Source organism: Eleginops maclovinus, chromosome 15, assembly GCF_036324505.1.
Source record: "Eleginops maclovinus isolate JMC-PN-2008 ecotype Puerto Natales chromosome 15, JC_Emac_rtc_rv5, whole genome shotgun sequence".
Taxonomy (NCBI): domain Eukaryota; kingdom Metazoa; phylum Chordata; class Actinopteri; order Perciformes; family Eleginopidae; genus Eleginops; species Eleginops maclovinus.
Window position 1 is genome coordinate 8,905,582 of NC_086363.1, and position 11,740 is coordinate 8,917,321.

At 40.0% G+C, this 11,740-nt stretch overlaps 1 protein-coding gene across 1 annotated transcript in view; it reads left to right on the plus strand.

The window, feature by feature from the left end:
• Positions 1-11,394, plus strand: part of usta (uronyl 2-sulfotransferase a) — a 45,612-nt gene extending 34,218 nt beyond the window's left edge. The window contains exons 4-8 of the mRNA XM_063902212.1: positions 2,673-2,752; positions 2,860-3,013; positions 9,074-9,171; positions 9,283-9,440; positions 9,610-11,394. Coding sequence (XP_063758282.1) covers positions 2,673-2,752; positions 2,860-3,013; positions 9,074-9,171; positions 9,283-9,440; positions 9,610-9,902 — 783 coding nt within the window. The 3' untranslated portion in view covers positions 9,903-11,394. The remainder of the gene's footprint in view (positions 1-2,672; positions 2,753-2,859; positions 3,014-9,073; positions 9,172-9,282; positions 9,441-9,609) is intronic.
• The last annotated feature ends 346 nt before the right edge of the window (positions 11,395-11,740 follow it).

Consider the following 11,740-nt stretch of genomic DNA (forward strand, 5'->3'; position numbering starts at 1 on the left):
ACCGGGGTGTGGGGGAGGGGGCATCAGGAGGTAAGCTGTGGGCTAATTGGTCTGGACCAATGACCGAGGCGGGCAGTATGCGGAAAGTACACTTTTTTTTATGTTGAAAGGAAAAAGATTAATAGAGACATATGAGGCAGGCGGAAACTGGAGTGGTGATTTAATTTCTAAAGCTAATGAAAGTTTAAAATGTTTAAAGTTTACACAGAAGGTGGAAGCAAAGTGAGTGGAAATGTACTGAGTGTATAGAGAAGAGGGAGGGTGTTAAACCCAAATCTGACTGGGGCCTCAGATTAACTTTTCTGTGTACATAAACAAGTATACATATTACTGTTGCTGTCCAAACAGTCGTGCAGTGACGTAACAGGAGCCTATACATAGTCATAGACAGCAGGACATTCAAACAGGACATTCAGTTCCTAAGAAGATTGATACACTCAGATTCAAAGAAATTTTTTTAAATAAAAAGTGATACAATCTGCTCACACGGGACACAAACAGAAGAGGCATTCATATTCCAAAAGAGGTCTCCAACTGACAGTATGTTTCAAGTCTGTCAGTCACTGCAAGTTTGCTGCCACTGTACCCATCTCCTCTAAAGCAACAGGCTTGTTGAAATTGAATGTCCTCTCGCTCGACCAATAAAGTGGATTCCGTTTTAAGGAATGCTTCGTTGATAGTGTTTCGGTTTCACTGAAAGTCTTGTCAGGTACTCACCTAGAAGTCCACTGCGATGCACAAGTTGAACATAGTCTAGTCTAATAGTGAACTCCTAACCATGCTGCTCTACAGCATCGAATGTCAAATCATGGGGAGTATGGAGTCTTCAAAGACTGTCAAGTTATCAGAAACAACTGAAGTCATATCCGGCAGAATGGTTCTTGCTTTTTTCAGATCTTTCAAACGCTCGATGTCTTCTTCATCAAGGTCCCAATCCCTGAATTACAGAGCCAGACCTCTGCCTTCAGTTTGTGCACTATAGCAGAACAACGATAGCTTTTAGCTGCTCTGTTAGCTTTACAGACAAAACCAATGGTTTAGACCGTACCTGTAAAGAGAATCCTAGACCCTATTTTTATTTAAAGCCCTTTAAAAACAGCATCTGGATCAAAGTGGGTATCTGAGAACTGTATGTTCTACAGCTGCTGTTGAAGAATCCTCTTCATTTTCTTCATGTTTATGCCTCCTTTCCCCCAATCACCAGTTTTGTTTTTCCCTTCCCCTGTGGGTTACTGTCTTTGTAGCTCTCATTGCATTCTCCATGTGCAGTGTTCAGCTGTTGTTCATTATTCCTTGGTGTTTACCCTCTTTAACTTGCCTTTTTCAGGCAGAGACGTTTTGTGCTTATCCATGTGTTTGTCAGTGTAACCAAGTTGTTAGCTTTGTGGGCCGGCCTTGCCTCTCACCAAAGCTTTTTTACTCGGCATCTCCAGATCCCCTGTAAACGGGCCACTGAGGAGCTGCATTGACTAAACACAAACCCATCACTGTGAATATCTGGCTTTAATTCACATTAATGGTACCTCTGGCATGGTTGTGTGTTCCAATCAGCAAAGTTATTCGTGTTTTCTAAGAGAATCCAGGCAGGGATTTTGGCCTTGTCACTGCAATATTGAGGCTTGTCTGTATCTGGAGAGGACTGTAACAATGACATAGCATGACGGGAATAGTGTCAAACTTGTTGACTGTTGCATTGCTTACTGGCAGGAGGATAGAACCGTCTGGCAACAACATGTCTCACAGAAGTGAAAGCAACACATGGTTTTTCTAAACTCTCAGCAGTGGAGTTTGCCCGGAACAAGGACGACAGTACTGTGAAATGTGTCATTACAAAAAGGAGGAGATAAAGGGAATTTCTTTTAATTAAAAAAGGGCAAAGCGGTCACGGGACATATTATACTTGGGGGAATCCAACACTCTTCTAGCACTTCAGTCTTAATCTCTTGAGTTTGGCATTAGTCCACCAAAAACACTCAGTATTTGTTTAATTGAATGAGTATGCTTTTTAAGTATCCAGACATTCTCCTGAAATTCTGGTTTTAAAAGTGTCAGTCAATTTCACAAAAGTGTATCATTATAAAGTGATTTATATTTTTTGAAAAAGAGCTAATTGTGTTGTGCAATGTTTGCAAACAAATAATTAAAGCAAAGACTATAAATTTCCTCCGACTTGAATATCTGGATCTCACATACAGAGTTCTTACAATATGGAGCTGTTTGTGAGAGGAATGACTGCAAATTGGGTTTCGGTTGCACTTCAGTCAAAGATCTAATGTAAGATCTTTACTGGATATGGAAATACAAGTTGAATTGTTGGCTTCTGTGAGCCTGCCTCTCCATGCAGACATAGAAAGCCTTCAGGATGTTTTTTTTTAATCTGTCAAAGCAGCAGAGGAAGATGAAGAAGCTTGAAATGATTGCACTGTCCATAAAATGACGAAGGGGAAACCACAACAGGTGGTTATTCTCAGTTCCAACTTCCTGGTGGTTACTCTTGGTTGCATGTGAACAAGCTTCCTATTATTAACATAACTTTTAGTTTATAATGAAGCCTCTATCAATATAATATTTACCCTGTTTCTTTATCAGGTCTGTTCAGTTTCAGGAGCTTGCAAATACTTTTGTGTAATTATGTGATAATTGTTTGATTTCCACCATAACGTTATGTACAGGTTGACCTCATGAAAAACATCAGTAATATCCCTCAGCCATTCCTCTACACGCGGCATGTTCACTTCCTCAACTTTACCAGGTACAGTGGTGCACCCTACAATGATTTACAATAGCATTTCTATAACCCTCAGAGTTTTTTGTAACTGTATAAAGGTCTTAACTTTATTTTTTATTTGTCTTTGTAAGGTTCAGGATAGAGCAGCCGGTCTATGTCAACATAATCCGGGACCCTATCAACCGGTTCCTCTCAAACTACTTCTTCCGTCGTTTTGGGGACTGGAGGGGGGAGCAGAACCACCTCATCCGAACTCCAGGGATGAAAGATGATGAGAGATATCTGGTGAGTTATTTTTTTATTGACCTCAATTGGTTCTTATTTCTGGCTTGAAAACGTAATTTATTTTATGAAGCATAAAGTTCTACCCGCTTTATTTAAAGATGAGTGTACCGTCGAGCCAATTAGTGTCTGAGATTTAATATTTTTCTCACAGAGTGGATTTATTTCTCTCTTAAAAAATAATGCCTGGATACACATCTTTGAGTTGTGCAATCTTCGCCAATTAAACCTTTTAATACATTTCTATAATATATGACCCTGTGAACTGCACCACTTTTCATTCATGAGCACTACTTCTCTTAGCTAGAGTTTTACACAAAGTGCAGTTGTATTTTTGGGGCCACATTTTTGCACCTGCCTTACAGATTGAAAAGGGTTTGTATTGAAATACATTTCTATCCAGTATCAGCCCTCTTTATTCTTTCTATTTCTGAGCAGCACTTCCTTGGCCATAACAATGTGTCAGATTTGTAATGAAGAGAACTGTCAAGGTCCCAAATGCTCCCCAAAATGATAAAATAGTATGTTGTAACTTGGAGCAATACAGTTCACAGATCTTATAATTAAAGAAGCTCCAGAACATGTACCGTGATAAACGGGTACCAGCACCCAATCGTACCCCAAAATACTATGTAAAAAGTGAAATCCTCCTCTCAAGTTATCTTTAAATTACTCAGTGCTGTCCATACGCCCATGTACTGTCTTATGGACATTACAGTAGCTAAATCAATTCAGATTTTTATGGTTGGACATACTAAAGCGTTTTTTAGTATTTCACAGAGCTTTATAACTTCATGCCACTTGTTTGGCAATAACCGTTTAATCGGTATCTGTTTTGGTTCCAGGCCAGCTGGTTTCATAACCTTAAGCTCAGTTGAGACACGACTTTTCGTATACTCATTCCTTATTCTGGTATGAACTTTATGTACACCAATTATGGAGGCACGTAAGCCAAGGAGTGTTTGTAGATGTACAGAGAGAGGGTAATGATTCTGACTGTCAAAAAAAAACACTTTTTAATTTTCCTCAAAAGATCAAACAGGAATGTGTACCTACTGAGAGTCTACCTTTCTGCATTCATTCATTAAAAAAACAACAACTCATAAACCCAGATGACGGGTTAGTTGAGTTTGAGATCTCGTATGCAGTTATTTTCAGACAAACATCTTCTCTGAATATGTATATAAGAAACAGAACACTTCTTCGATACAGTAATATATCAAAACAGCCCCCTTTGAAGATGTTTTACACATGGTGTTGCTGGAGGCACGAAGGAAAAGTGTAAGGCCACGGCAGCCTGTTGCAAACCCAATGTTTAAATACGATTGTGATTCCAATTATAGACCTGATGCTGTAAAACCACATCAGAAAGTTGATATCACACATCTGCCTTGCAAAATTGTACACCGCTGCAGCTGAATACTGATATTTCACAGTACCTGCCATTTAGAGCCTCACTTTAATTTTCAAGTTGCCTTTTTTTAAATCTGTATGTGAGTTTTCACTTTGGAGAACATAAGGTAGAGTTAGCAGTTAAGAGGTGGGTCTAATGTGAAGTTGGAAATACTGTTACACAAGGCAAGCTTCTGCATTTCAACAGACGGGCAAAAAAAGTTTGGCAAGCAAGTCAAAACAATGACTAAATCAATGTTAATAATATGAATTAATATTCAGGTACAAAGACGGGTAGTCATTTATCCCACAGACCTTCATACTGTCAGAAACCCAGAGAGCTGAGAGGGCCATACATAGAGGAAAACGGGAGGAGTGAATGTCATTCTAACTTATGTCTGACTGGGTGTAATTAAGTATTGCACTGCTTTCCCTGGAGTTTCGGACCATGTGAGTTGAGTTATTAAAGTATGCGGACCACGGGGGCCCCTTGCTACAGTTTAAGGGTAGGGGGAAGCTGTGCTGCTGCAGCCTGGCTTACCTGTGTGTGTGTGTGTGTGTGTGTGTGTGTGTGTGTGTGTGTGTGTGTGTGTGTGTGTGTGTGTGTGTGTGTGTGTGTGTGTGTGTGTGTGTGTGTGTGTGTGTGTGTGTGTGTGTGTGTGTGTGTGTGTGTGTGTGTGTGTGTGAGTGAGTGTGTGAGTGAGTGTGTGTGTGTTTTGACCCTAAGAGTTTAAAACTGAATAAATTGTTCCAGTGTGTCAATAACCTTTTTAGTTTGAGTAGTTTTAATACAGTATGTACTGTTTCGCCTTGAGTCACTAAAGGATAATGTAACCTTTTGTTTCCTTCTGCATGATTCATATTCAATTTATTTGTATTCTCTGGAAATGTTCAGAACTGAGATGTTGCTGTATACCAACTGCATAGATATTATATTACTGTATATTACTATCGGCATACAAGTATCTCTCACATGATGTTGTTTTATTGTTTATTTGTTACAACTGTCCAGGATAGTTACTAAAAGCATCCAAAATGGTATGCAGCCATGTGGTTAATCAAATATATAGCAACCTTTTTATGTTGGGGGTTTGGTGAGGGCTGACGGAGCTCCATCTGACAAAACAGCAACCCAAATGTCATTGTAATTATCTCTTGATTTAATATTGATATCCAAAATAAGGCATGATTTAAAAAATGTAGTGCGCTGTGTCAAGATTCTAGGCCAGGAGATGAATGTGTCTCGCAAGTATAGCATTTCAAATATCTGTCTGTGTATCAGCGTGAGTGCCTTGCTATGTCAACACTGAGTTGGGACTAGTTTTGGATATGTCCCCTGCCTGTTGTACATTAGCCCTGCCTGCCCTGCGCTGGGTGTGTATGAGAGGTGTCAATGAAAGAACACTGTCAGTTTGCTCGCCGGGGCCAAGGGAACCTGATGCACGTGTTACTGAGACATTCCTGTGGTCGGCTTGGATTTTCCGTCAGTCCCCCACACCCCTTTTTACACACACATACACTATATAAAGGCATGCACTGGACACCTGAACGCTGAGCGCACATGCATGGGGATTGAGCACACGCATTGACTGTCACTCAGGAGTCAAATTACGGGCTTCTGTTTTGAAAGATGTGGGTTTTAAAGAGATTGATCTGGTCAGAGTGTGTATTTATATTCAGCTATCAAATGATAAAAAGAAGGAGCGGTTGAGAGTGATCAGGCTTTGCTCTACCACAAATGCAAAATGTGTATGAGGTAATTCAATATTTCTAATGTACCTACAAAATACAGGTTTGTTCTAAAGAAAATAGGTGTTCCCACGCCCGTTAAAAATCATCTGCTCTAAGTTAACCTGACATTTACAATGGCGTACAAACTGTCTAACAGCAAAGGATTTAGAGCCTTTATAAGAATCATTCTTGCCCTGGCATGCCTTGACATTAGAGAAACAGTAGGGTGGCGTATCTGTCAGTTTTGAGGCCTAAAATGCAACTGAAAAATAAATTAAAGTGCTGCAATTTATCATGTGTTGTTTATCAGGCATGTGATTTTCTCTGTGTTGTGCAATAAAGAGTTAAAACTAATTAACTTAATCACAGCAAGTTTAAATGTGATTTGACCCAGGTGTACAACTCCCATGCTCCTTGACTAATATTGTCCCATGGGAAAGCTTTACATCATCAATTACTCCTGATTTAATTCATGCAGACATTCTTTTCAGTGAAACAGGAGGCCGCCGTAGAGATTAGGGCCTATTTTGCTACACTTTCTGTGACTGCTCAGTTGGCTTAATCCACAGCGAGAATGGGAACAATGAGTCTGAGTGTGCACACTGGAGCTCTCTTCGAAATACTAATGGGTCCTCTAAATAGAGTGTGTATTGTCTGTCAGGTGTGTGTGTGTGTGTGTGTGTGTGTGTGTGTGTGTGTGTGTGTGTGTGTGTGTGTGTGTGTGTGTGTGTGTGTGTGTGTGTGTGTGTGTGTGTGTGTGTGTGTGCGTGCGCATATAATTGTGCGCACTTGTTTATGAATGAGTTGTGGCTGCATTCCCAGAGGTCCCCTAAATGCTCAGACATAATGGTCCTGTATCAAGTGTCGGAGCAAAGTGGACGGGGGACTTCCTGGCATGTGCCATATGTGTTGTGGAATGGCGTCACACATGTCACTTCCTGTCAGCCTTCTTTTTTCTGGCATTCACTTTTTCTGTCCCATGTTTTTACTGTTCATATTATGGCTCATAATGATTTTCTTGGGAGCTTTTGTGCATTGTTGCATTACGGCCAGTGTCTGAGGGCCTGTGTGGAGTCCATTCCCATTATGTTTTTATTAGCATGGTGTGGACAATGTGTGTAAAGTATAACAGTGTTGCATATCAGTTCAAGTTAGTTCTTGTAACTTTTCTTTAGACATTTTTGCATGGGATTCATAGTTTTACATACAAGTTTTATTGTATTGAGAAACTGTAACACTCATCACTGACAGGAAACTGTCAACATCAGGGCAAGGACATATACTCGTAATTGATAACACATGATACAATGACACTGTCGGTCTTTGAATAATAAAACATGAAAAAGACAAGAATTTTCCTTGAAGTTAGGAATTAAATAAAAGCAAGACAAATATTTCACAAGTCCGGAAACGACCCATACTCTAACAATAGCGCTCTTTTGAACTGTTTTCTAAAGGTTCCTCTAGGATTTGTTGTAGTTTCTTTGATGGGCTTCCAGTGGTTTCGCTTCACTGATTAACAATAAGTCAAGTTACTGGTGCATTGTGCAGCTCAGTCATAAAGTTTGAAACAAACCCTACAGCCACATGGTGAATCACACACACAATAGCAGCACAGTATTGAGCTGCAAGGGGAAAATAAACTGACCAAGTGCATAATTTATGTCATCCCAGTTTATGTAGATAGACTTTTTCTTGCTCTTCATCTCATGACTACCTCTCTGGAATCTGAGAGAATGATGAGATGGAGAGTGATAAGAGAAATCACAAGGCTAACTTTTACCTTGTCTAGCTGTCAAGCACATCCATGTTCCTACACACATGGTGGATGGAGAGGGTTTTTTTTGACAAATCAGTCACCTGGTTCCCAGTTTTCATCCACAGGCCCCTTCACATCTCACACTAAACAGCAGACAGAATACTCTGGAAAAGTCTGTGCCTACGGTCAGGTCTGACCCTACGGTCAGGTCTGACCCTACTTCTTCTCTGTGATTGAGCGTTTTGGTCTCAGTGTTGCATGAGAAATTGCTGTTTTAAATAGGCAGTTACAGACTTATCAGAGTGTAGAAAAGCATTGAAGCAATCATTACACTTTAAATATTTTTTCCACCTTTAGGTCGCATTTTCTTTTACTCTACCTGTCAACACTATTTGCTTCATGCATATAGCCTGGTGCTACCGCATGTGTGTTTTAGAACACATGTGGCGTGTCCGCGTGTGCCTGAGTCATGCTTCGTGGAGTGTTTTGTTGCTTGGGACCTGTTGCCATCCATAAAGCTTACGTCACCTGACACGGATTTGACTGCTGGTTCCACAGCACCGAGTGGCTGGCCTGCTCCACTCCTGCATGTGTGTTTTTAATCTGTCATCTGTGTTTTTCCCCTCATTATTTAATAGCTTCCACATTTAGACAAGGGGTCTTTAAAAGTTTCCAACTGTGATTTAACCACTGTATTTCTCACGTATAAGCAGTAACATGTTTATCTTCATCATTGCTTTATCACAGCATAAAATCAAACTATCAACACTATCGGATTGTATATTGCTTATATTTCAATTCAATGTATTTACTTTTAAAGCGAGCACCAATTAATGCTCAACTATAGGTTTTCGTGCAGCTAGGGTGAAGGAGCAGAGCTTATCTTTGATCTCAGGATGTGGTTTTGCAGCAGTTCTGAGACGATCACTATCAGGGAATTCACAGCAGTGCTGGTGATGGGCTCCCTCTAGTGGCAATAATATAACATTGCAAATCTGTTTAAGCGTCTACGCCTGCAAACTAGGAAGACATAAGTACTGTTTTGCCTGCACCTAAGCCATTAAACCTAACAAACAAAATATAGTGCTTAAGGGTTTAGCTCTGAATTTGTATCTTTGTGGTTTATTGCACTCAATAATGTGATGTTCCATAATGATTGTCATGTGTGTGTCTGCTTTCAGGATATCAATGTGTGCATTCTTGAGAATTACCCAGAGTGCTCCAATCCCAGAGTCTTCTACATCATTCCATACTTCTGTGGACAGCATCCTCAATGCAGGTATCTACAGACTCTTATTATGGCTTAATATTATTAAACGTGGTATGTCTGCTCTGTTGTTGTACTTGTTTGTCTGTTTCCTACTCTTGATTTTCCTTCTCTCTCCACCAGGGAGCCGGGAGTATGGGCTCTGGAGAGGGCCAAGCAGAATGTGCAGGAGAACTACCTCCTTGTGGGTATCCTAGAGGAGCTGGAGGATGTTCTGCTCCTGTTAGAGAGGCTCTTACCTCATTACTTTACTGGAGTACTCCACATCTACAAGAGCCCTGGTAGGACACATTTAAACAACAATATGTGGATGTATCATATTGGTACCTGTTGTTTTGTAGCTGAATCTCTTTTTGAATCGGTGATTTTTGTATTACTTGTCTTTGATTGGATTCCTATCGAATTGCATTAACCTGACTTCTTCTGGATCTTTGTCTCTTCTTTCTGCAGACTATAAGAAGATGGGGAATATGACAGGCACAGTGCGCAAACACACGCCCACTCTGGAGGCGCTGCAGGTGCTGTACCACCGCATGCGCTATGAGTATGAGTTCTACAACTTTATCCGAGACCAGTTCCATCTTATGAAGAAAAAGATTGGCCTCAAGTCCATCTCCCAACCCCCTGCCCACTCACCCTCGTTCCTACGAGAGCTTGCCCTTCGAACCCCGGAGCCTCTGGATGAAGACGAGGAGCTCGACACAGACCTGGAAGATGCCAACAGCTGGCTGGTCCATCCCTAAGAGCTTTGTGGTGAACAGTGGATGTAGCCAAAAGAAGCCAATTGGCTGGAGATAGCTGGAGGCAGCCTGAGGGCTAAGGGGGCATTCCCTTCTTTCAGCATTCCTAAGAAAAGTGTTGTGTGTTTAGGGGTGTGTGGATTCTGACACTCGTGTTTTTACGGGGTCTGCTTTCCATTGGCAATAGACTCCTTTCATGACAGGCTCAGCACTGAGGACTATAGGGTTGAGTAATTGGAAGGACAACATGCTCTATTTAAAAGTGGGACAGTGAAAAAATTGTTTAGCTCAATTTGCTTGACTCAAGTTTTGTCTAACTTGAGCTGGTTTTTTGGGCCCTTTAATGGAAAAAGAGAACTACATCATTGCTGTAATCTCCAGGAGAGATTATTTTAAGATGTGAAGGGCTAAATATGTTGGGAAATATTCTAAGTGTGGGAAAGACTTCTGAGACATAACTTAAGAAAGAGGTTCATGCTTTTTGAAAAGGTTAGTGTCCTACAAGCTGGAATGGGAAATGGGATCCACAAATAAAATATTACCAAAACCCTTTTTTGTAAATTAGTTTTCTAGGACTGTTGTAAGTGCCAAACTTCGCTAAGAGTTCCAATAACTGACAGGAAACCTCCGTGCACAGCTAGGGGGTGGGGGGGGGGGTTGTGACATAAGTCAGTTGTTATAGTATTGGTTCAATTTTTTTTATTTGTAAGATATTAGGTATAAATGAGGGTTAGAAAGAAAGCACTCAATTATGAATTCAAAGAATTCCAACTGTGTGTGCATGAATGATTGAGTTTGACCAACCAGCAGTGTATTTTAGCATAGATTTATTATTCGGGACAGGTCATTTGTTCAGAGATACACACTAAAAAGCATTTATGGAGCATAGTGTGTTTAATCCAAAGTTTTAAAGATTGAGCTTGCCAAATATCAGTGTTTCTACTGCGATGCATTACAAAACTGTATGACTATACTGTACTTTTTTTAAGGTGAAATTCCGCAGCATAATGAGTGGATTGGTCAAAATACTGGATACTAATTTGCCTTTCATATCCAATTGGATCATGCTACTGTTTAAAAGTTGTTGTCTCTCTAACACATGTAATCCTCCAGCAGCTATCTAGACTGCATGATTTTCATCACTTATGTACAAATCATCCAGAGAACAGTAACCATAAGCTATTAAGTTACAGTCCTTATACCATCCCAATCCGCAATCGTCTGTACCTTTTCATTGTCCTGGTTTGTGTTCAGTGTTTCCTTTTTTGCCAGTTTAATTTATTATTTTGTATTCCTTTGCGTTCCAGACAAGATTCTCAGGAAGGAAAACATATGTTTAATAACTTGATCATTTTTATCTTTGGTTTCTGGCGGCTATGAAACTATTTTAAATTTTGTCTGTAATGGTTTTCAAATCAACAGCTGAAAACTTGTTAACAACTAATGCAGTTCATTATTTTACAGTCTACAAAATAAATGTCTTCTAACTATTGCAGCTATTGTCTACACTTTACTTAGTTTTTGTTAAAAACTTGTGTGAAGAAGTTTGTGATGGCCTCTGCAGCAGATCTCTCATGCTCAACCTTCCATAAACCTCCGATACTGATAAACACATCGGATTGATAGACATCTACTAAAAGAGCAGCATCCAAACCATTGTCCCCTTGTTGTTGTTTTTATGTAAATCATTTGGTGACATACTCAATTAGTGCAGTAGCTATTCTATGACTTTGACTTACTATGCTATGCATTTTACAATATTATTCGACATACTATACTATGACTTTTTTTAAACTGCTCAACATGCAATTACTTTTTTTTGACATACAGGAGTATACTAG